Raw genomic sequence first — 26,500 nt, forward strand, 5'->3', positions numbered from 1 at the left:
TAGTGAGATATTCTCCATGTTTGCCCTGCATTTCTATTCTTCAGATCTTCTTTGCTGTTTCCAGATCCATGTGTGCATGTGAAATGCACACGGTGATTTCCATAGAAGGAAATTTTCTCTGAATTGACAAAACCCCAATTTTGGCTATTTCATGAAGAGCAATTAATCTTTGCTGCCTGCTTTCTAAAATGGTAACGAGAAAGAACTCAGACCGTAGAATAAAAAACTTGTAATTGAGGGATCAGAAGACATAAAATATTTAACAACCCTACATGCAACTACTACCAGAGGTATATTTAGATGTTAAAAATGCTAACATTACATACAAATTCTTTTTGGTATTTATAATCCATACACAACTGTAATTGTCTTACTTCAATTTTTACCATGGTGAATTATATATTTGGGACTTCACAATTCATTGCAACTACTAATCTGACAAACAGAAAAATTTGCACATGCTCTCTACCATGGCAACAATGCCTCCCAGTAAGAACTGAAATATCCTGGTAGACAGCAATCCATTGGGAAGCATATCTGATGATAAATAATGCCTTGCATTGGCCTTCATTAGTGACATCTCCCAAGCAGTTTGCTTATGAGATAATGGCAGCTGAGAAATAATATGCTATATTTTATAGTCAGATAAGGAGAGGGATTGGAATAAAAGGAGAACCATCCATTCCCTCAGCCTACGCGTGATTATGAACTTGCTCTCATAAATACAGCAAATAATGACAGAAGAAAAAAAAAACAACTCTTTTTGGCCGCACTGATTGAGAAAGCTACCTCAGGTTCAAGCCAGCCTTAATGAGGGAACGAGTGTCTTTTTTGAAACAATTCATAATTTTGCAAATCTAGCAGAGAATAAAAAAGGGCACAAAATACAACATCTATCAATTTTCTATAAGCACTGGCTTGACACATGATTTACTAAATATATTTTTAAGATCATTACAAAAATGATCTTTAAAAATGTAATAATTAAAAATATTTTAACAATTAGGGGCTGAATTCAGTAGCTGCAATTTGTAGGGTTTACATACATTAACCACTACCTAATATTTCACTCTCAAGTTTCTTTGGTAGCTCCCAGGCAGAGCAGTCTCACAAAACTATGGAAGATTATGTTACAATTTTTCAGATTCTGAATACAGACAACTTCAGAATTCGCTTAATCTGGCACTGCAGACAGTACAACGGAAGATATCTTCAACAGGAGTTGAGATGTACAGGAAAGCTACTGAGAAAATAGTTGAAAAGTCCATTCATAAAACTTTTATTCCACTTACATCAACTTAATACACATGTTCTTAACAGTTATGTTTAGATTGTTCATGAAAATTTTCAGGAGACATTAAACAAAGCTAGCCATCATCTCAAGTTATTTCCCTGTTAACTATTTTTACAGCACATGCATGTTAGGCAAAGTATCAAAAAAAATCACAAAAGCAAAACCCTAAAAAAGTTAAATACATGGGTTTGTTTTACTGCTGTGCTCGATATACAGTGTAATTATGATATCAAGCATTTCATTTTTTACTGCATCTTTACTTGTACATTTGTTCTTAGGTTGCCTAAACCATTTAAATACAAATAAATTGTGTAGCAAAAATAATGAAAGCAACAGCAGGTAACTTTACAAGTAATGGAATGTGAACCGTTTCTGCCCTTCTCTAGAGAAAGTTCATTTGGTTAGCAAGCCACTTTAAGGAACATCTTTCAGCTTTAATCGAAGATGTATTCTTGGATTGTAGATTCCACAGATTCACATGATTGACATGTAATATCCATGGCACATTAATTTTTCTTTGCTGTGCGTTCCAACATTGAAGTACCCACATTCACTACACCTATGTGGTTGCAACCATCATCCCTTTTTTTAACCACTGTGACAGACCAATATGCAAGCAGTTTTTCATCGCTCAACATAGGAAGTTGTTTAACATTGGCTTTTGTGGGAAGCCACAAAGTACCAAGAGTACTATGCCAAACATGTAAAACTTTTATAAAAATTCCACATCCCTATATTGGCCACCTTGGATGAAACAAAAGTTCCCCAAATGTTAACTGGCTCTATTCCCCTAATATTAAACATAAACCACATGGGAAATATAGAAATCCAAATAGAAGTAACATAAACCTGTCATAAATCGTAAACAAAAACTATTTGTGGGACAGCATGGATGACAAATGGTCTACTGTGTAAATTTTAGAATGAGGCAGACAAAAATTGGAAGGCTGGTTAATTCTCCCCTCCTTCTCCTGCTTCAGCTTCATCTCCTTGGGTATCTGATGTCCACAACTGTTTAAAAAAATGCAGACATGTGTTACTCTTTAATGTTTTAGTCATATAAAGTGTTCAGCATGTTTATCTCCTAGAAAGCTATGCTTTAAGAAAAAAAAGACTCTTTCAAGAGTTAAAACAACTGAGTAAAATAAATTCATGCCACAAATTTTTACTAATTAGACTTCAGTTTTTATTAACAATAGCTACTTGATAACTTAGCATTAAGGTATTTATCCTTACTTGTATTTAAAATGTCCAAGTACTTACTGTCAAATTGTCTCTCAGTAACTGCATTATTAGTGTGCTGTCTTTGTATGACTCTTCACTTAACGTATCAAGTTCAGCAATGGCTTCATCAAAAGCCTATGGTTAAAAAAAAGTACATTTGTACATGCAAAACCTGTTAAAATACTAAATGCAATATAATAGTTAGATTATCAACTCACAGTCTTCGCAAGGGAACAAGCTTTCTCCGGTGAGTTCAGGATCTCATAATAGAACACAGAGAAATTTAAAGCCAGTCCTAATCTGATAGGATGTGTTGGTTGCATCTCTTTTTTGCTGATTTCAAAAGCTTCTTGGTATGCTTGTTGTGACTGCTCCACTATCCCTGAAAAAAAACAGAGTAAACATCACACTAAGCAATTTTATTTGGAGTTCAAAAGCACAAGTATAGATTAAATTTATTCATCACACACACACATACAAGATAGTTTAGTTTCAGAAAGTGATTATTTTTAAAATATATGCAATATTTACAGATGCATGCTATCCCATGCAACTTTTTATATTGTTAAATTTATGTAATCTAGACACAATTAATATACTTATGTTTTCAGATTAAAATATTTAAAAAGAGAACATGAAAAATGTGACTTTCGCAAGTTTGTTACTTGTATAGGGTTTTTTTGTGTGCCAGAAAATCTTACAGAATACGAAGAATCTTGTTCCAGCAATTTCTTGGTTTTTACCATCACAGCAATAGTACCTTTCAAATTATAAATTACATTTAAATACAGAAACCTTGGTTCCATTGTTCTAGGAAATATGGTAATTTAAAAATGAAATATGTTAAAACAACATATAAAGAAAAAAAAGTCCAAGTTTAAAAAAGGGTAAATAAAACTGGTCAGCAAATAGTTTAATTACTGGTACTTAATTTTACTTACTGGCCTGTTTATGCTTGGGCAGTCTTTTGAAATCTAAGGACAGCAGGAGTGGGATTCAACCTGTGTTACTGCTGGTTCAGTGATAATGTTTTGCATGCGTGTAAAAAACCTTAGGCCATGCCACCGGACAGCTGAAAAGCCACTTTTTTCCTGCTTTTTCAACCTCAGCTGCAAAGGACAGGTAAGAGCCTGGGCAGGCAGGTGGGCCAAACAGCAGCAAATACAGAACTGGTTCAGTGTCTGCTGCTCTTCAGAGCTACCGGTTCTATAGAGCCAGGCAGAACCGGTAGCATCCCACCCCTGAAGGACAGGCACCTGGATGGAATACATCACATCATATGTAGGCAGGGGGCTAGAAGAGCTTTTTTTAAAAAAAAATGTAATATTTTGGGATCAAACAATTTGTTTTAATTTTTATCCTGCCTTTTTTCTCCACTCAAACTGGTGAACGTACCCTATAATCCATCCTTCTTCCTATTTTTCCCCAGAACAACAACACTTTTTTTAAAACAAATTTTATTCAGTTTTTCACATTAAAAACAAAAATCTCTTTTTAGTGGACAACATATTTCCAGGTCATCACCTTTACATACAAATATGACAGCAATTATACATTCATATATGCATACTTAATTCTATTATTACCTTTTTCATTCCAAATTTTCAGTAAGGAGAGAAACACATTAATTCTTGCCTCTTTCATTAATCTTAATCGAAACATTTCAAATATAATCCTTTAATATTTATTTTAAAAATAAAGATAAACAATGTTTGCCTAATAATAATAATGATAATAAAAAAAGTTACCAATGTCTCTCTTTGCTTTTAATAGTCTATATTAACTTATTAATTTAGTTGGTTCTTTAGTCTGTCATATTCCCTTTCCATTACACATTCTTTTTATAAATTCTAGATTAATACAAATTTTAACACTAAAAAAACAATAACAACCAAGTATAGGTTTCCCCCCGTTTACTGCTTTGAGCGTGACACCCCAATGATTAAAATATACCTTTATTCCCTCATCTTGATTCCCAATAAACCATTATTTTTAAGAAGTTATAATAATAATCATTACATCTTTTCATTTGGATTCCGCAGCAGTGTCTATATTACCCTATTTTCTAAATATTTTTAATTGCAGAAATATTATTACCCCTTGTCACCCTGTAGAATTCCCTCTTTAATTCATCAACCATTATCTCTGAAAAAAACAATTTCTTTTCAACATTTTAAGATTTCCATATTTCTTTATTTCGTGCACCTGTTTCTTACTGCCTCTCCTTCCCCCTCTTTTCCCCATATCTTTTCTCATTCCAGTTTATATCCCTCTTTCTTAGTATCTTCCTTTCCCCTTTTCTGCTGGGTCTTTCTGCCTTTCCTGACTTCACAGGTATTCCCCCTTTTGATTGCCTTAAATCTCAACTTTTTAACCTTCCTTCTTTCCCTTCTTTGTAGCGTTCTTTGTGTTAATTGTCTATTTAAAATGTCTTCTCCTTGAGTCGACTCCTCCTCCTCTGAAGCTCTTTCTTCTTGTTCTTCAATCGCCATTTCCATTTTTTCTAACACAGAGCAAAGTGATTCGCCTCTTTCCTGTAGTAATTCTCTCCTATTTTTTAAAGTTTCATTTGTAATTCCCGAAAAGATATCATCATTACACACTCTTATATTTTATGATCGTTAAAGTCCACAAAAAAACCACTTTTACTTTCCTTCTTTCTTCTTTCAATTTTCTAAAGTTCTCAGTTATTCCAGCCCAGGGTCTATACCAAAAACATCAATCAATCCCACAGTCAGTCTTTCCTTGCTTTTTCCTTTATTCTGGTTCTGCTTTCACTTTCTAAGATTCTTACTTTGTTTCAATATTTCTTTAATGTTATATCCACACAAGTTCATTCAGAAACAGGATGCTTTCCCTTTTGTTTGAGCTCAAGTTTTTGTCAAAAGGTGGCACTCTCCATTATACAAAGTCTTCACCTTTTCCCCCTATTTTTTTATTTAGGGTTTTTCGAACCTCAATATTCCAGCACAGTCCAGTCTCCAATCTGTAAACTTTATTATTATTATTTTTTGACAATCTTAAATCCAGCTTTATTTTATGCCTGTTTATTCCCAAAATATTTTAGTCCAATTTAGTTAAATCTTTAGTTCCAGCTTCTTCCTTTCCCGGTTCGAAGCCCTGCTTAGCTGTCAAAAATATTTTCTTTTTTTTCCCTTGTCCCTTTGTAATTTCGCCGCTCACTTTTCTTTTCTTAAAAATTCCACGTTACCTTAATCCCGGGGTACTTTTGTTTAGTTGTATTGCCCAGTTGTCCCGGTTCAGATGTTATCCACCTCTTTCTTCCCTCCTGCACAAATCTTAATCCAGCTGAGTCCTCCTTTTCGGGGTGGCCATTTTAAACCACCGCTGCAGTCGTCTTCGGGGGGGGGGGGGAAAGACCAAGCCCCCCCGGAGGGGGAGATGCGGCTCCCCTCAACCCGGCTTGCGGCTTCCCCTTACTCCGCTGCCCCTCCAAGGCAGCTTCAGCCCCTAATCGTAATAATCGGGGCTCTCCAACGAAAGAGCACGGACGATAGCCGCAGAGAGTTGCGATCTATGGTCCGTCTGCGAGGAGGCTCTGCCTTCTTCCCCCAACAACAACACTTTGAGGAGCTGAGGAAGAGCGATAAAAGAAGCATTCTAGTGCAGAAGAGGCAAATGCTATAGAGGCTAATTATACTAATTTTAAAAAATGACCTTGTGGCACAACCAGTATGGAATGAATGATCTAGATCAGAGCATCTATTTTTAAAACAATGACAGGCACAACTTACTTCAGCCTTCCTGAGCTTGATGCCCTTCAGACTGTTGGATTACAATCCCCAGCCAACAAAAAATACAACAATAAAGGCCTAAATAGTTAGCAAATGGTTAAGAACTGTATTTTAGGCTGGTAAATTTCCACAGTCAAACATATGTAGTGTGAAGCATATTTGGAGTGACTGCCTTACTAATACCCAGAATAAATGGTTTTCTAGTCACAACAAGGAGAAATTACATTTTCATTTTATTATTGCTTCAAGTTGCATACAAGGAAAAATTGCCTTGCATTCTATAGTCCGAGAGCAGGGTAGAAAAAGGCCTTTTCCTGAATAGAAGATAAAGAGGCATCATGGACTTCAGGGCTTAGTCATGTTTATACAGAAATCAATACCTGATCATACAATCAGATCCTAAATGTTTAAAATTGAAAAAAAAAAACACCAACCATTTGAATTGGGTTCAAGGCACCATATGACTGCATTACAGTACTGTTAACTGGCACATTTTGCACAAACTGAAACTTCATGACTTTCCAAACCTGTTGTAGCTGATTGCCCAAATTATAACATTTGTTAGCTCTCCATCTCCAGAAACAAGAGAAATTGGTAGGAAGGAATTCAAACGGCCTTAATTCCTTCCATGCTTCCTGTGCAACATGAGGAAACCATGTATTATCCGCACATTATTTATTATGCAGTACCCTGTGTGAGGGGTACAGTTCTACCTGTGCTATTAATCTGAATACTCCTCAATGAACTGAGATCATCAAATCAGGTAGATCTCAACTTACAACCACAATTGGGAATGGAAGTTTGGTCACTGAGCAAAGCAATTACTAAGCAAGATATCACAGGATTACTTCGCTCCATACTGCAACCTCATTTCTCCCAACTGTGGAAAGCACGAAAAAATGCTGTGTGATGGAGGGCAGGCAGTTTCCCCTCTGTGCACTGGAGAAACAAGGTGGTTATTGTGAAGATCCCCACTTCATTTCTCCTGCCCAGCATACAATTTCCTCTCCCCTCCATGTGGAAGGGAATTCATGCACTGGGCTGGAAAGAGGAGTGGGGATCACGGCGACACAAGCTGCATTTCTGCAGCCTGATGAAGATTCCCCTCCTCGCTCCATGCAGAGGGGAAATCCTTTGGCAAGCAGCAGTGGGCAACTTTCCTTGCCAGCTTCCTCATTGACTTTCTGGGGAAGCTGGCAGAGAAATGACAATCACGGGACCTTAGGGCAATCGGCAACCGATTATAAATGGGAACAGGTCATCAAGCACTCAGATCAAGATCACTTGGCCACAGGAGAGGGGGGAGGGGAGAAACCACAGTGTTTTATGATGCCCAGGAGTGCTTTATGGATCATCCAGCACCTTTTCCAAGCTGCCATAACTCTAAACGGTCATTAAGTGATCGACTGTAAGTCAAGTACTATCTGTATTGTTTCAATACAGTCACCATCAGCACTTGGATCCTTCTGGTAGATTTTCAACAGGAAAACCACTTTTCTGCCCATTATGCACATCTGGACTATAATGTGTGTATACAGGTAGTCCTCGACTTCCAAGAGTTCATTTAGTGACTGTTCAAAGTTACAATGGCACTGAAAAAAGTGACTTATGACTGTTTTTTCAGAGTTACAACCTTTGAAGCATCCCCATGGTCATGTGATCAAAATTCAGATGCTTGGCAACTGGTTCATACTTATGACCGTTGCTGTGTCCCAAGGTCATGTGATTTCCTTTTTCAATCTTTTGACCAGCAAAACCAACGGGGAAGCCAGATTCACTTAACAAACAGGTTACCTTCAAACGTTTTCTTTGAAGATGTTTCGTTTCTCGCTGAAGAAGCTTCTTGGATGAGAAGCAAAGCATCTTCAAAGAAAAAGCAGAAAGTCCAGTTGCCTCTTGAAAAAGCACCTTTGGGACAACCAGGACCTGGATGACTGAGAATCTCCACAGACAACCAGATTACTAACTTACCAACTGCACTGATTCACTTAATAACTGTGGCAAGGTAAGTCATAAAATGGGGGCAAATTGGACTCAATTGTGGTCGTAAGTCAGAGACTACCTGTAATTGGGCTGGGGCTTTTCTAGGACAAAGGAGCCATCTGCTTTACAGCTCCTAGCATTTTTGTAAACACAGCAGTTACTTGCTTTCTTGGATAGCCGCAGAAACATGAAGAATCAGAAATTTTATCAGAAATATTATTTTAAAATAGACATGCTTTGTTTCACCCATCTGCCCAGATAACAAACAAAAGTTAAGTGTAGGTTATAGTGATTGGTTTCTACGTGGCAACCTTTTTGATAGGGCCCTCAACATTCTAAATGCGATCGCTGCTCCAGAAGAATTAGAGACCTCTGCTCTCTATATGCAAATCTCACACAGAGCCCTAGGTTAGATACCACTCTTACTTGGGCTTGCCTTCTTCTGCATCTGTAAGATCCTGCAGCCTCTGAAACCTATCTGACACAACAAGATTTATTTATTTTTATTTATTTATTTGATTTGTCAATTGTTTACAAGATAATAAGTACAAGTGTATACATAGTTGTGAATATATGAAATGGGTACATATAAGAAAAATAAAAGAATAAGAGAAACAATAGGACAGGGACGGTAGGCACGTTGGTGCGCTTATGCACGCCCCCCTACAGACCTCTTAGGAAAGGGGTGAGGTCAATAGTAGACAGTCTAAGGTTAAAGTTTTTGGGGTTTGGGGAAGAGACTACAGAGTCGGGTAGGGTATTCCAGACATTGACCACTCTGTTGCTGAAGTCGTATTTCCTGCAATCAAGTTTGGTGCGGTTTACTTTGAGTTTGTATCTGTTGTGTGCTCTTGTGTTGTTATGGTTAAAGCTGAAGTATTCATTGACAGGTAGGACATTGCAATGTATGATTTTATATACCATGCTTAAGTCGGACCGAAGACGGCGTAATTCGAGGTTTTCTAGTTTTAGAATTTCGAGTCTGGTGGCGTAAGGTATTCTATAACGGGTAGAAGAGTGGAGAACTCTTCTTGTGAAATACTTCTGGACTTTCTCAATTGTGTTAATATCACATACGTGATAAGGATTCCAGACTGATGAACTGTATTCGAGTATTGGTCTAGCAAATGTTTTGTATGCTCTGGTTAGTAGTGAGATATTACCAGAGAAAAAGCAACGTAGGATTAGGTTAACAACTCTTAATGCCTTTTTGGCTATGTAGTTGCAGTGAGCTCTAGCACTTAGATCATTAGAGGTGAGTATTCCCAGATCCTTTACAGAGCTTGGGTCATCAACAAGATCTTGACTATTCAGTTTGTATTTTATTTTCTGATTTTTTTTACCAATATGTAAGACAGATAGGCCTCATTCATCACAGCAAGGCACCACACAGTGGGAAGCAGAACCTGTCACCTTGCCATTTGTCATGTAGCTCTCAAAATCTCCAATGATGCAATTCAGTAAAAGCTGATGATTTTTGGCCAATAGTTTTACTAAGGAGATTTATCTCCCTATACTGTTATTCACTCTACCAGCATTTAAGACACAACTGGAAAGTGATAAAGAGATACAGCAGTGTCCAACAACCATTAGTTATTCTTGCTCAATAATCTGAAAAAGAAATCTCACTGAAAACTTGTATTTCCATCCCTGGGGAACAGATTTTGGTCTATCCTCCTATACATTTATGAGGCAATTATCTCAATTGTCTACGTATTTATCAATAAAGATTACTCACTTGCAAAATTATTACAAAAGGTTTGGTAAACATACACTAGATGCACACTAAAATCCAATCATATGCTAGACCAAGGGCCTTCAAACTTGGCAAGTTTAAGATTTGTGGACTTCAACTCCCAGAACTCCTGAGCTAACATGACTGGAGGAGGAATTCTGGGAGTTGAAGTCCACAAATCTTAAAGGTGTCAAGTTTGAAGACCCCTGTGATAGAGGCCTAAATAATTATGGCTGGTCTTCAAAGTTCCATTCATCCCAGTACCTCTGTGGTCACGTAGGTGCGTAGCAGTACCTCTGTGGTCAGGGTGCGTAGCAGTACCTCTGTGGTCAGGGTGCGTAGCAGCTGGTGAACACTTACGACATTTGCAGCATCATGCAGTCAGTCATATGACTGCCATTTGCTGGCTTTTCACAAGCAAAAGCAATCAGGAAGCTGGCAGGGAAGGTCACAAACCACTCTCATCCATTTTTCTGTTGAGGAACCCTGCTCTGGAGCATGAGACCCCTTGTGAACCCTCTCACACGTCACAGCCACCCCCTGCTGGCCATGCTTGTGCCATGGTAACCACTGCCTGCCCAACCATTGGCCTGCTTGAAAGCTGCCCAGGATTTATAACTTCGTGCTGGCTACCCCATTGACTTTGCTTGTTGGAAGTTGGTAGCAAGTCACAGTCACATGAGGTCCTTGCTTAACAGCGGCAATGGGACTGCCGGAATTGCTGTTGCTAAGTGATGCAGCCACATGATGTTGTTCTTTATGACTGCATTGCTTAGCCTTGGAAATTATGGTTTCAATTACTATACGTAAGCAAGGACTATGATCATCCATGTAACAATGGCTTTGGAAAAAGTCACCTATGACCTATATTTTCTTTGGTTTGTTGCATGACCGAGGGGGATGCTGCAATTATTGTAAGTGTGAAAAATGGGCCGTAAGTCACTTTTCTTCAGTGACGCTGTAACTTCAAACCATGACTAAATGAACGGTTGTAAGTCGAGGACTACCTGTAAAGTTTTCTGATATAGAAATAGGCCATCTATTAAATATCCCAAATCAATGTTTAAAGTTATGAAAGGACACATACACATGTATACGATATTAGTAGATATAGTAATTCAGCAATTGAACAAAATGAATAGAATAAGTTTGACTAGAAACGATGGTATAAAATTTAGATAATTATTTATTGTGACAAGAGAAGAATCAGATCTGCCTATAATTTCTATCTCTTTTTGAGATGGAGAGATACACAGAGCTACATACAGATATACATTCCATCCTGTCTAACTGGCAGCACATGAAGTCAATAATACTTTGCAGTGGGAAGAACAATAAATAAATGTTTTTATTGCCCAGTATGAATAGAAAATGAAAGCAGAGGCAGTACTTCATAGATTTCTGCCCTGCCTCCCCCAAAGATCCAGATTTTTTTTCTTTTAAACAATTTTATTCACTCAGCTGGGACTTGTACCCATCCTCACATGCATAAGGGAGAGATAATGTTATGAATCACCAACAATTTGTCTAGCTATGATACAGATAATCATATTTCCAAAGTCCACCTTAAGCTAGCAGCTTCTCAGCCTTTTGTTCAAAAAGATGAGCAAAAAGAGGCAAATCCTTGGGGAGGCTTTGCTTATGCATTTTTTATTTATTAGCAATATGTAAAATGGAGAAATTCATTTCCCAAATGTTCCATTTTCTCCCTTGATCCAAGCATATGGGAGTTATTCATAACATTTGTAGATATATATTTTGGAATGGGAAGTAATTATAGTATTTTGGACAGTCTGACCCTGCAAGATAAAATTTAAATGCATGAACCATACCAGAATGCTTGGATTGGCCTGTTCTGCAGAAGAAATGGAACATCCGGGAGGGGAGGGGGGGAGGACAAGGAGGGAATAATGTCCCAGAAACAAATGGCATAGTGTTTCTTAGGACTGTGCAACACTTTGTATTTGAAGGCAAAAAGGGCTAGCTTCCACCATTTAAACCAAAGATATCTTCTCTTGTAAAATAGCCATGTAATCCTGGAAAAGGGAATATTTTGTTTAAGGAATATCATGTAGTTAGTAAAAGTATGCCCCCAAACATTCAGAAACCTTTAATCATTATATGTGATAATTAATTATCACAATGAAGGTACCACCTTGTACTTGTACTTGATTTTAGCAAAAAGAATACCCTCAAGCAGCTAAGCAAGATCATCGGAAACACCCCGGAGTAGAGCTTTGAAAAAGTATCAATTCTCCAGCTCTGAATGCCTGACTTATCACTTTCGTTCTCTTTCTAGAAAAACTACTGAAGAAGTGGTTGTCCCATTTTCAATTCCCCCTTACTAGTGCACTTTAGTTTCAGCTCTATTTGCAAAACAAATCCTTCTTTTCAACATTGTTTTCCTATATTTATACCTTTAAGCTCTTGTTTAGAAGAAATGGTGTCTTGGCAGTATATTTCTTCCAAATGCCTTCCAACGTCTACCACTTCATCCCAATTTTAAGCAAGTATAAGGTCTGAAAATTTTGCCTTCTCAAGTAATTGAAGAGGAAAGCAAGAAAGAATTTTGCATCTCTGAATTCAAAAGAATTTAATCTCAATCTTTTCTCTGTTCACCAGCTCTATTTGCAACTGGCTTCCATCACAATGCCTCTGAACTGACTCAGTTTGCTCTGGCTTCCATCTGTCATCTCTCCTTTCCCCCTCTTCTGATCAGTATGTTTTCATTTTTCCCTTATCTTGCTACCCCACCAATTCAAAAGTTCTGGATTAGAAATCAACCATAAATTGTCCTGATGACATTTGATAGATCTTCTCATGTTCTTAGTGAACGCATCTCAAGTCATAAGAAAGAAACAACCATATCTGTAGGCATTCCAGCTTAAACTACATTCATGCTTCACATCTGAATTTCAGATATAATCAGCAGCTGTTATAATTTTAATAAGATATTTGATAACCTTAAAAATTAAAATGGTATCCATTTTCATCCAGGTGCCAAAGTCCTGCTATTATATCACCTTATGAAATGTACCTGATTATCTACCTTAAAAAACACATATTGGAAAACAATATATATCTTTTCTATATGTATAAACAATACAGCTAGACAACAGTGAGAGAGAACCATGAAGATATTGCCTAAATATATCACCTTGCAACAATTAACTGTATGTATTAATATTATCAACAAGAACATGTTTAAATCTGTATCCTTGAAGCAACTGGTACCCTCACTTACATGTGCTGGGAATTGTATTCCAATATGTTTCCAGGAAACCAGTTTGGGGAATATTACCATAAAGCAACATTCCACTGCTGCAAAATTCATGTATATGTTGCCATTGCTGAAAACATTTAAAATATTTCCTTTACTGATATATCAACAGCCTTACCAACAGTTATTATTCTACTAAATATGAATCTACAAAAATACACACTAAAAATGTAACACGCTGTACCTTTCTTGTCATCACCAGCAGCAACCTCAGCCAAGTAACGGTAGTAGTCCCCTTTCATTTTCAAATAGAAAACTTTGCTTTCTGCTTGGGAAGCATTAGGAATCAAAAACTTTTCCAACAGAGACTGCAATTAAGAAAAAAAAATAGTCAGAAGGGTTTACATACAGGGAACTTTTAGTATATTATAAACTATTAAAATTGGCTAAACTCTTATAAAAGTTTTTTTTTATTAGTGCTATAGAAAATCAAACTACTGCACTTATATAATGTACTAATGTTAGAAATAAACATAAAAGGTCTACTCTTTTAAAAACTAGCTCATCTGAATATGCATACTGATATTTAGCATATGTGGCCCCAAATAAAATAGAATCAAACTCATTTGGCTCCATTTGCTTTTGAAAGTTACAGAAAGTAAATAGCTACTAGAAGATTCAATAGCTTTGTGTGTCGCATCTCACTGTTCTAATAAGGCATAATCTTTAATATAAAGTGACTGATGTTTATACAAAGCATTTAAGTACATAGCATTTAAATTTATATAAAGCGTTTGTTGCTAGTCTTTTAGTACATAAAGATATTGTCAAAATGAATAAATACTTTTAGTGATTTCATTTACTATTCTCCATATTTAGATGGATTTTCATAACTTTTAAAACACCCAAATAACCTAATTAGTACTCTTACTTTAGAAACTTTATATACATTCATTCAGAGATTTCAGGATAGCTTATAATACTAATAAAAACAACTTAGAAAAAATGCATCAAGCTGTATGCACACATGCATGCATGTCTGGATACCTCATTCTGTTTCCTACCTTAAGAAACTTATGAAATAATAACTGTGAGATAAAAAAAGATCAAATAAATAAGCAAATAAACAAACTACCCACTTACCGATTCCATTAGTTAAAGAAACTATCAGAAAATGAACCTGCTCAGCTTTTCTAGTAAGGCTTCAATCTAATGCTAATGCTCAATTCAACTAGAGAAGCAGATATCTGGCTGCTAAACGTGAAATTAATTTTGTCTGCCTATATGAGCAAATCATTTAATCATTACCGCATATACGGATGAGATTCTAACAGAAAAACAGCTCCCGTGTGACCACTGTAAGATTACATATCAATAAATTAAGGTCAAAACATTCAATAGTAACAAATATATTGACGAAAAATCTCCCAACTTAATAGTTAATATAAATCCATGTCACAATAATAATAGACCAACTATTTATTTTTGCCTTATTGTTAACATGTAAGTCAAGGTCATGAACATATCCAACACAACTTCCTATTTTCCCCACAACAACTGAGTGAGGTGCGATGGGCTGAAAAAGAGAGGCCAGGTCACCCAGCTGCCTTTCATGGCTAAAGTAAGATTTAAACTCAGTCTCTCACTTTGTAGCTTGGTACCTTAACCACTAGACCAAACTGGATCAAATCAACATATATCAAAACTATATAGATTTTGCGTTAAACAATAATAAACAAGCTACTACGTATTCTTTCAGATGTTTAGCATTAAAACAGAAGACATTTTACACTAATCCTGGTCAGCAATAAAGTAATGAATTAAAAAAAAACATGTTTCAATACCAATGACAGAATATCATACTGTACTTCCAAAAAACTATTACTGAACTACAGATTGCAAAAAAATATGTATAATTAAATATAATTTTAATTGATATACTGGATGTCCACTGAAATTGGGAAGTTACTCTTAGTAGCTATTGCAAAAGGTTCCAAACCGTTTGGAGGTTATGCCCACAAAAATATTGCAACAGAAGGAGCCTCAGTAAATATTCTACCCAAATTGTACTAGCAAAATAGAAAAAAAAATACAATGACCAACGAATAGGAAGAGGTCAATCTGCATTCCAATACAAAAAAAAAAGAGTCTTAATAGTATGTGAACTATTGCACAATGTACTTAATATTATATACTAGCCAAATAATGCTTACGATCATCCACTGTAGATTAGAGTCCAAAGTGGAAAAAGAGATGCCAGATGTTCAACCTGGTTTTAGCAAAGGCCAAGGAGCACAACACATTATTGCTGATGTACACTGGATAATTGAGAAAAGCAAAGAATACAAAAAATTGGTACTGTATTGTCATTTTGTGCTTTTATTGATTACAAAGGTATTTGATTCTGTGAACCACGTCAAACTGCTCAGAAAAATGGGAACCCGGGGTATCCTATTGTTTTCTTCTGAAACCTAGCCAGAACATGGAGAAATAGGATGACTACAGGTTGTCAAAGGAATAAGGCAAAGCTCATTGTCTCCCCTTGTTTAGTTAACCTACCTGCTGAATATATATTAAGGGAAGGTAAATTGGAAAAACCTGAATGTGTTTTGAAACTGGAGGAAGAAACATCAAGAGTCTGCACTATACAGATGATGCCTCTTTTGAAAGCTAAAAATGCAAAGGATTGCAGAAGGATCTAGTAAGAAAAGTGAAGTAGTGCAGTTAAAAACATGGGGCTAAAATGAAATATAAAGACCAAATAATAACATCAGGTACACCAAGCCTCAGAATTGGCAATAAAGATACAGAAGTGGTGGATAGCTTCTGCCTTTCAGGATCAACCATAAACACTAAAACAAAACAAAATGAACAAAAAAAACCCAAACAAACAAGAAATACACCAGAGTAGCACTTCACAAAGCAACAAGTCTTGGAAAATATATTCAACGGCCATGATATTTCTATACTTGGAAATAGCAGGTGAATGCAAGCAAAGGTATACTTTGTGACATTTTGTGGAAGCAGAAATTGGACTTTGAATAAGCAGATTAGGAAGAATATTGATGTTTATGAATTTTGGTATTGGAAAAGACTTCTGAAAATACTGTGAACAGCCAAGAAAATAAACAAATGGATCACTGAACAAATCAACCCAGAGTTCTCACTCAAGCCACAAATGACTAGGCTCAAATTTCCCTACTTTGGACAAAGTATGTAAAGACCTAGCTCTCTGGAAAAAGTTCTGGGAAAGGAGAAAAGAAAGGAAAGGAAAGGAAAGTTGACTAAGAGCAAGGTAGTTACTCTTGAAAGACCAGGTTAGGCCAGATTGTTATGGGGTAAACAGAATCAACAATAATCTGATGGCAGATGATAACAGTTACTTTCATAAGCACACGAGATCATTTTGGCATCTTAGTTCAAAATAATAAGTAGAAAAAATCAAACAGATCTTTATAGAGTAAATAAAAATTCTGGAGGCTGCAAATTTAAAGATAAACGACCAGAAATTTCATACAAAGAATAAGACTGGTAAAGAATAGCTGTTGCTTTCTATTCATCTTCAGTACAAAAATAAAGATAGTGGCAGAGAAGAGAAATCTCCATTCTGCAAATCATCTTGCAGCCCCAATAGGCTAGCAATTTTTTTAAAAATAGCCCAATAACTTTAATATTAAGAATGTTATTTAAGAAGTTAAACTGACTAGCTTTTATTAGAGGGGAGAGAATAATTTAAAGGCAATCTCACATTATAAAGACTGAATATTATAGGATTTATTAATTCTATTAAGTTTTAAACTTTATATTATCTGACTCCAGCAGAGAAAAAGTGTTATTCAGCTGCTTAACAAGCAGTCAATTCTGTTACCTGTTTAAAAAAGGAAGCACATGTAAAAAAGGGTTACTGGAATCTGGTCTATGTAGCAGAAAGAAAAGGAGCAGCTAGCATGGATACTGACAGAGCGAAACTGGAACAAAGGGGATAAGTTCAGCTTTCTTCTGGACACCAATATCTGTTGCCTGTATCTGTAAAAACAACTCTATGCACTTTCTATCTGCAGAATCAAAACCACTGAAATTATCATGAACATTGATCATATATAATGAACTCATACATAAATATATCAGCACTAACTATTAGAGAGCAGCACTTCTTGCGGATGCCACTGTAAAAAAAATATGCCTCTGTTGCCCAACATTATCCAATCATAAGAAACTACACTAGGAAAAATTATCCCTGGCAGTAAAATTATCAAATAACATGCGACTGGTATGAAAAAAAACAGGTGATGGTATTGCAGCTGTATGGTCATCTAACTTTTCCACTGCCAGTAATCTTCCCTTTATAACATATTTTTCACCAAACCTCTTTCCCTCCTTCCCATTTTTATGGGAAAATATATACTTGGAACCTAGCTATGGCAAAACTGCCAAGGAATAAATCAAAGTGATATATAACATTTTATCCCTAATCTCTCTTCCATGTGCATGTTTGAAATCTCTTTTGCCACCAAAAGTTCATTTGTTCACTATGGCACATTCACATAAATTGGATGAGATGCTTATGGTACTAAGAGAGCTTCAATTGATAGGCCATTTTCTTACAAATAATATGAAAGATAGGGAGAGGATGTAATTCATAATGACAAATAAGCCATGAAATTTGTGACTATAGTTCAAGAATCTTCTCTCTACCATTCTCTTTGATGCTGGCAACATTAACATGTTTTGGAATTTTATACTTTCTAATGCCAACAATGGCATTTTAACATATACTATATTTTCATGAAGTGAAGACTTTCTTTCCTATCACTGTATACTTATTAATATGCTCTTCTTTCAATAATTCTATGTTCTCGATGATAGAGTAGTACTTTTTACTATAGTAAAAAGTGTTAAGGCTAGTTTAAGCTTGCAGCTTTGTCCATGTATTCACCAAATCCCAAAATGCAACAACTCTGGCTGAAATGCTTGCTGTCACTACTCATGTTTCCCCCCCTGAAATCACACTATTTCCTCAAAAACGAATCTGAGCCATAGAAGGCAGAATATGTAGACAGAGATGCATAACACTTCAGAATCACATGTGGTAGCCAGAAATTTATTTTCTATGGTTACAATATTGATAGTTTCTTATTTATATAAATTAAAAACAAAAACAGAGTAACATAAATTAGATAATTTAGTTTTTAAATACAATTATAAGTTAAATGTGTGATATATATTTATATTATACATAGTTTGATTTTAGAGATTTTATTCAGAACTTAGTTCCTAGTCCTACCACTACTAAGTTGACCCATTATATAATTATATTGCAAGTTTAGATTATTTCCCCCTCAGACAAATAAATTGTAGATGAAGAACTTGGTTCCAATAAATTCACTTTCTATTTAAGATTCTTTGTTGGCCTATTATGATGAAGGAAGAAACTAATTTTTAATATTCAGTTTCTCATATGCAGATGCTTATAATGAGCATTAAAATCAACTGGGATTTCAGTAATTATACTACTGATGAATTGCACTAATGTTCTACTTCCCTTTTGATGAAATCACTTGTTCCAAAGTGACTCACTAAGAGCAATGTAGCCATAAGTAATAGTGAACAATCCCCCCTATACTGCTCTTTCTAAATACATCAAGCCAACTGTAAACTGTATATTACTTAGATGAATTCTTCAATTTTATTCCATTAGAATATTCTGAAGGACTTACATTTAATCAATTAGCATTACTGGTTTCTCATAGAAAATTACAGATGAAAGAATATGATAACTTTAGTGAAGAACTTGGAAATCTTAAGTGTTCTGAAATGTGTTCATTCTGACAAATTCATTTGTTTTAAAAGTCTGACATCTTGCAACTTCCTAAGCCTTAGCGCTACTGATTTCCAACTCAATGAAACTGGAATGAGGGATGACTCTTCATATGCATTTGCAGGTTACTGAGGTTTCTAGAATTTTGAAATGTTTTCTTCACAGAACCAGTTCTTGAAGTCAAAGCTTATCCCTAATCCTGCTAAAAATATATATTTTTAAGGCTGTTTTTTTACATTTGGGAGGAAATTCATTCCAGTGTAAGGATTCAGTTTTTTATGATGGTAAAATTAACCTTACTTACAATAGATCTCAACTGCCACCTTGACTTCCTGAATTTATTACCGATTAAGAATATTATTTTCTACGTCATAGCAATGCTTCTCCATTGATAACTACATGAAAAACACACTTATGAATTAGAAACTTCTATATAGTGATTTCATTGGAATATTTTTTCAACTTTTCATTTATTTGCATTTCTAAAAATGAAATTATCACTACATGTAATAAAAGCCTATAGCAGAAACATCCTTTTTGTTTATTAGTTAGGAGTTTTTCATCTGGAATTCACTTCAAACAAACCATGCAGACTTTTTGGTGACATTATGAATAGTGTGTGGAAACTATAATTTAATAAAATAAGATACTGGATTGAAAAACGTAGTTGATTTGTGACAATTACCTCACAAGCTTATTTGCAAAACTTTAGAATTTTTGCTCTCTGAATAAAGAAAAGTAACCAATGGTAGTGTGAGCAGAGATGGTTCCTACAATTTATCTTTTTGTTTAAATGTTATCTGATATAGTTTAATTAGCAGAGCTAGGTTTTCATTTTGAAATCTGGATCTAAATGCTTGGAAAAAATGTAAATGAAGCCATTTCAATGAAATTGCCTAATAATTTCAGGTTTAAAAACAAGGTACCTCAAATTTCAATATACAAACATATGTACACGAATCCACACATGCGCACACATGCACTAACTCAACGATTCTGGAAGGTTCACAATGTATAAAACACAAAAGTTTGACAATATTCAACCAAATAATTCAGTGATCAATGTTTTAGGATAAGTCTTGTTTTCTATTTTTAATAGATACAGGCTTTAGAAAAGTAAGTTTTTTTCAGAAACTTTTCTGTACTATATTTATCATTGATTGTGCTGCCAGGATGATGGAAATTGAAGTCAAAGCACTTAGAAGGCTTCAGACTAATCCCTGGTTTCTAGCCATTCCCAAAACCAAATGTGCCAAGTGGAATTAGATATATTCAAGCAAGACAAAACCCTTCACAGTATTGCTTAGCATTTTATAAAAGTATGACCAGAAATCCACAAAATTTGCTCTGAAATCACAAATATGTTACTTAAATCAATTTTAAGATCAATTACATCACTGACAAGAGAGGCAAATCATTCAGTCTTAATTATTCTTCTCTATGCCAGGAAGTAGTTTGGAACAGCTAGTTTGGAATTGTATGGAACTATTGATTGGGAGCTAAATAGTTTTACCTAAACTTAGCCAAGGCAAAATTTGTGATCACCAGGATCTTAACCTTCCTTTCAGCATAGACCTATGTATTTTACTTGAAGCAAAGGGCTTCCAGTTATGCAAAATCGTAGTAAAACAAAGTCAGGGAAAGACAAATTGAGTTACAAATAATTAAGCAAGATTCAATGCTAATATTGTTTACAGATGTCTACCAACAGTTTGTGCTATATCCCTGACAGGTACTATACAGTATTTTCTAATTCTAACACTAAAAAAAAACCCACCCCTACCTTGTTATGACCTTGTAATTCCTTAATTTGGGGCAGAGTTGGGGCGAATGGATGGAGTATTTTCCAACATTAAATTTCAGCAATAAATCTAATGCTGTTTAGGGCTGGAATAGGGATATTAACTCTTCATAAGGTTGAGGATAACCTCTATTCCTGAGACTATGAAGTAGTGGCTGGGGCTCTTCATTACAACATTAGCTACCATCAAATATGTATTGCTAAACCCCATAATTCCATGCCAGTGTAATTGTGGGAACTGACATAAGTGTAGCCTCACAGCCTATGAGATAAAAGGGGAATCTGGAATTGTGTTCAACTCATGCATTAATTATTTTAATTAATCTCCCTGGTTTGCATGAGTTAGTCTCCATGTCATCCTCCCAGAATGATCCCATTGAAAAGAATCTCTATATAAAATAAGGGATAAACCATAAAATATTGTCCCGTCTATTTCATGTTTGCATATGTGATTCTTTTAAAAAATATAGTTTACAACCTGGGACACAAAGAGGACAAAACATAGTACAGAGAAGGTAATTCTTCTTTAAGTTCAACCACAGCTCACATTCCAGAATAAAGTCATTCACTTTTGAGAGAGAAAGTAAAAGCAAAATATTATCTTCAACACTCCTTTTAGCAAATAAAAAACAAAAAATCTTGATGGAGAGACTTTTTTTTTTTTTTTTACTAAAGACCTAGACGCTACATTCAATTCAGGTGAAAAGAGTTTAAAACAAGGACTGGCATTTTTTTTTAAATTTATCCATGGAAATAATCTTGGTGATAAGTGGCAGAGGGGACAACGAATGGGAAAGAAAAGGTCTGAATTTGTCATCATATATTCCCTGTGTGCTATATCTTGTTCCCCCTTCAAGCATCCAAAAATGAATAAATGCTATACTGCCAATGTAAAAGAAACGAAAACTTTCTTTTCAACCTCTTGATATAAGAATTCTACTTAAATAGTGCCTATCATATAACAATAAAAATGCCCCAATTGCACATACACATAAAAATTGTTCCTCCTAGGAATAAATAATCACTGAAAGACCCTGAACATGTATTAATCATATCAACTGTCTTCTGGGTCATATCCTTTATAAAATGAGATTACCGAAAGCTATAGGACCAGTAAATTTAATACTTAGCTGATGAGCTACTTTCTAGGTTTACTGTTCTACAAAAACGGGATTCTTGATTTAGTTTACAATTCAAATTATCCAAATAAGCAGTTTCCCTCCCTAATTTATAACTAGAAATTCATAAGGTTTGCCATCAGTTGAAAGTGTTGTAATAATCTGGGTGAACCAATTTATGACATCTGATGAAAAATGAGAATAAAGCTTTGTATTATAGTGGAAAAGTAATTTAAATATTGAGGGTTTTATAAGCTAACAAATACAACATCATCTGCTGTACTGCATTAAACAGTGTTTTAAAAAAAGGAAAATTTATTTTTGCTATAGTTAAATAAAATTCGCTTGGAGATTAACTGGCTAAAATACTATTTCATATATGTTCTACCTCTCCTGTGATTATCACTCTTATTTTCTTGAGGCTTTTACATGGAGAAAATCCAAGGTAAATGAATGACCTTCAAATTAGTATACTTAAAATATGGCTTTTGGACACACCTAAACAATATATTAAGATGCATATTAATTATGCTAATATGATTGATTCAATGCATTAAAGGAAATTTCTTACTGAAATATACCCAGTGTCAAATATTTCATTTTTTTCATGTTAACACACAATAAATGGTTGGTTTACCAAAAAATAAAACTTAAAAAAACACATCTGGTATTGCTGGTATTTTTTAATCCGTACAATCACATTTAGGATCCAATGTTGCAGTTACAGAAAACTTGGTTGGATCTTACAGTCTAAAGTAGACTTTGAATGTTCCTGCTTTCTCTTTCCCCTTTTTAAAAGTGCTCTATAGGGGTGAGTCATTGCTAACATTACATCATCTTATTTAGGGAGGGGCCTGATTTCTGTAGTGAAAATTACAACTTCTCATACAAAGCATATATCCTCTAGACTACACAGATTAAGAAACCTTATAAAAGTAGATTGAAATATTTTACTTTTCCAAAGTACTAACTGATCAAACATTTTCCATTTACCTTGAGTAAATTGTAAATTATTTGAACACTGATACTGTCAGCAAGACTTAACATGTTACTGCAATATCTAAATAACAAGGTAAATTTTCAGGTATAAGATTTAAGAAAAAGGAAAGTTATTCTACTGTCTGATTTTCTACAGATTTATACAGTACAACAGATTTATAAGAGATTAAAAAAGAACACATGTGGGAGCTTGCCTAAAGGAGAGTTTAGCCACTGTTAAATGTTAAGAAGAAAATGAATTCTTACCAACACATCATTACAGATGTCCCTTAGTTCAGTCTCAATTTTCTCTCTGTATTCTCGAGCCATTTGCTGCTTTTTCTCAGCACCTTCTGTCTTTTGTTCAATACTTGAGACAACTCTCCAAGATGACCTTCTTGCTCCTACAACATTTTTGTAAGCGACAGAGAGAAGATTCCTCTCCTCATTGGATAATTCTGCTCCTTGCTCAGTCACAGACTTCATGCAGGCTGCCATATCATCATATCTCTCAGCCTGCTCGGCCAGTTTGGCCTTCTGCACCAGCTCGTTTTTATCCATGCTGATTTCTCTACAGAATGAAAAATATCAACATATTATCAAATATCTACCAAACAAAAGCATTTGGCATTTACTTTGTCTCTTAGCAAGGGCATGAGCAGATTGTTTAGGCTCCGATCTTGTATGCATGAAAAACACATGTAACCGAATTTGATTAATCCAAAATGAGTATAATAAGATTGCAAACTGAGTTACTATAATTTTGTCAGAACAGGAAGAAAATACAATCATTTTCTATTCATTAAATCTAGAAATAATTTGGATCTCTGTAATTTTATAAGATCTCCAAACATGGAATGCAAAGCATTCCCTTGAAAGCTTCAACCTTCTATCCCTAGATGATCCTGACTCTTTATTTCAAGCAGCTTTGCTATTTTGAGACATCCATTTTGGAAGTTTGCAATGTTAGGAATTTCACTGGACAAAGTCAATTCTTTTTCAAATGAAACTCAAGTTACAGGCAGTATCAGCTTCTTTACACTCTTACCACCTTATACACAATTAAGACATTTTTGATTATTTATACTTAAATTTAAAAGCATTAAATGTAACTATTATATAGCTAAATCAAACAGATTTCAAACTAGATGTTCAGATCAAAGCTATTACATTGGACAAAACTCGGATGTATTTAAATATCCTAGGATGAAGTGCTACAATCTTTGACCCACATTAACAAACAGTGCTGCTCAGGTTCGAAAAACTTGTGACTGTAATCTATCACAATCTTAGTATTTCAAAGAATCATTATAACTCCTGTATTTTCTTATATTTAATGGCAGAGAATTCTAAAACGGGAAAATAATATTTAAAATTCAAGCGGCTTGGTGCCTCACGGTAGCTCACTTGGAAGGGATGGTCGCGTACTTCTGCTTTTTAAGTGAAAGGGAACAAGTTGTGTGTGTGCGGGGTGGGGGTACAAAACGGAGCAATTCCCTGTTGGGGAGACGCCGCCGCCGCGAACCGACTGTATAAAATGGGGCTGCTCATGTGGCCACGGGTGGGTTGCTGCATTGGCACAGCTCGGAAGGAGACCGAACGGCGAAGGCTTAAGCGCACAAAAAAAAAAAGAAAAAACCAACAAGAAAAAAGCCACCCGAATCCGACCGAGATGTGGGCGAGGAGGAAGAGGACAAGATAAGCCAGGCCAGACTTTGGTCGCTCGGTCGCTCGCTCCTCCCTGCGCCGCAACCGCCCGCCCGGCTCTCAAGACGTGAAGCGCCTTGTCTGGGCTCTTTGTCATGGCGGATTCGTGTCAGAGCCCAGCCCACTTCTGTGCACGTTAATTCCCCCTCACCTCCGCCCCGCGCCGGGAGGGAGATGCAGCATCTCCGCCCCTGCAAAACCGAAGAAAAGGGGAAGCCCAGGCGGCGCCAAACAGCGGGAGGACGAGGAGACACGCCCGCCCACCTGCCTTCCTGCCTCGCTCCTTCTCTGCCCTGCGGCGCCATCCCGCCCCAAGGGGGGCCTCTGGTACGGCCGCGATGAGCCGCCGCTCCAGCCCACCACCTTCTCCCCCGCCCGGAGAGGAGGAGGAGGCGGCTGTTCCTTTCACGGCGGCCCCGCGGATCTTTTTATGCGGCGACGAGCCGCGGTTCGCGCCGGTCGGATGCGCCTCTTCCCCGCGGGAGGCCACACCCTAGAAGCCACCCTGCAGTCAACTCCGGGCCGGGAAGAAGGAGAAGGCCCCCCGCCTCCCGAGGGAAGAGATGCGGGGAGGAATAGAGAAGCCACCCGAGTCCCCAACATGGCGCCCTCACAGGGCACTCCTCGTTTTACGCCTTCCGCCGCCCTCATGGAGAGGTTGCTCGACACCCCCAATTCCCTTCCCTTCCCCATCGCCCGGCACGGGGCGAAGAAAGGGGGAGCCGGGCGGGCGAAGGGCCGCGGCTCCTTCCCAACGCCGACCCCCCGCCCGCCCGCCCGCCCGCTCCAACGCGATAAATCACCCCAGCGCTCCGGATGCGTGGAGAAAGGGGCACCGCCCCACGGCTTCACCTGCCACCGCCTAGCTCCGGGCAGAGGGGCTCCCTCCCAAAGCCGCGCTACTTCCTCCCGCTCCGCACAAGGGGAGGCGCGGGAGGCTGCCCAGGCAGGTGGGGCCGGCCGCACCTGTGCGAGGGCTGAAGGAGAGGAGGCTCCCGCCGCCGCCGCCGCCAGAGAATGAATGGCTCTTTCCCCAGCAAGGCCGCTCGGACGAGTCAGCCCGGCGGAGGGCCGGGAGCCGCCGCCCTTCTGCCCCAGGAAGAATGGGGCCGGCGAGCCACCGCCTTGCCCTCGCCTTCCCTTTTCCTCCCTTGCGGTCTTCTCCTGTGCCCACTCAGCGGCTCCCGCTGCTGCCCCACCTACGGTTTCCGCAGCAAGAAAGACGGGAGATCGCAAGGGAAGGGCGCCGAAGAGGGGTCCTGTATAGGCCGTTACCTGCGAGGTTGAGGGGTACCGGAGTCTCTAGGCTGGTGGACCGGCGCCGACTGTGCCTATACCGGAGCTCGCTCCGCTGCAGCCTCGCTCTCGCTCTCTCAGCGCCACACACAGGGTCTCCGCCAATCACCGCGTCGCAACGCACGGGCAACACAGAGCCATGACGTCAAACGGCACCATGGCAACCGCGCGCGGGCACGCGCCTGCGCCTACACTTTCCATCTCTCCTCCGACCCACCCCGCGGTTTTCTCTCCCTTCGCTTCTCGTCCCTGCCAATGCCATGGCTGCTCTTAATCTAACCGCCGGCGGCGGCGCGCGCTCGTTCGCGCGGCGTATCGGCCACGCCTTAACCCTGCTGTTACGCTGTCCCGACCACGGGGGGACGCGCGTATGCGCGCTCAAGATTCCACCGCCCGCCCCCCCACCCCACCTCTCAGTCTACCGCAGAGCGTGTTCGCACGCGCATGCGACAGGGCCGCGCCTCTTCCCGGCGCAGCCGGCAGGTCAGCTCCTGAGCGGGTTAGAGAAGGGCGACGGGGCTCCGCTCTTGTCTTTTTTTTCCCGAGCTCGTAATCGCTACGTTACCGGCTT

General features: G+C 37.7%; 1 protein-coding gene across 2 annotated transcripts; it reads right to left on the reverse strand.

The window, feature by feature from the left end:
- Positions 1–1,263: 1,263 nt before the first annotated feature.
- On the reverse strand, positions 1,264–26,029 carry YWHAZ (tyrosine 3-monooxygenase/tryptophan 5-monooxygenase activation protein zeta). Of its 2 annotated transcripts, none has more exons than XM_026690260.2 (6): positions 25,909–26,029; positions 23,194–23,497; positions 13,456–13,579; positions 2,737–2,900; positions 2,558–2,653; positions 1,264–2,305 (listed from the first exon to the last, which is right to left on the reverse strand). In XM_026690260.2, the coding sequence occupies exons 2-6, from the start codon at positions 23,485–23,487 to the stop codon at positions 2,246–2,248; spliced, it is 738 nt and encodes a 245-aa protein (XP_026546045.1). In that variant the 5' UTR covers positions 23,488–23,497; positions 25,909–26,029; the 3' UTR covers positions 1,264–2,245. The 2 variants fall into 2 exon arrangements, with proteins under 2 accessions (XP_026546045.1, XP_087818188.1); XM_087962062.1 differs by lacking the exon at positions 25,909–26,029 and adding an exon at positions 25,437–25,777.
- Positions 26,030–26,500: the final 471 nt, after the last annotated feature.

Source organism: Notechis scutatus, chromosome 3 (genome assembly GCF_049901735.1).
Source record: "Notechis scutatus isolate UNSWTSFEM ecotype Mainland chromosome 3, rNotScu1.2, whole genome shotgun sequence".
In the NCBI taxonomy this organism is placed as follows: Eukaryota; Metazoa; Chordata; class Lepidosauria; order Squamata; family Elapidae; genus Notechis; species Notechis scutatus.

Excerpts from the sequence above, each read along its gene's own strand:
- YWHAZ (XM_026690260.2), bottom strand. The coding sequence starts at position 23,487 with ATGGATAAAAACGAGCTGGTGCAGAAGGCCAAACTGGCCGAGCAGGCT. Across the intron at positions 2,654-2,736 it reads CTTGTTCCCTTGCGAAGACT|GCTTTTGATGAAGCCATTGC; the intron begins GTGAGTTGATAA and ends TTTTAACCATAG. Across the intron at positions 2,306-2,557 it reads TACTGAGAGACAATTTGACA|TTGTGGACATCAGATACCCA; the intron begins GTAAGTACTTGG and ends TTTTTTAAACAG.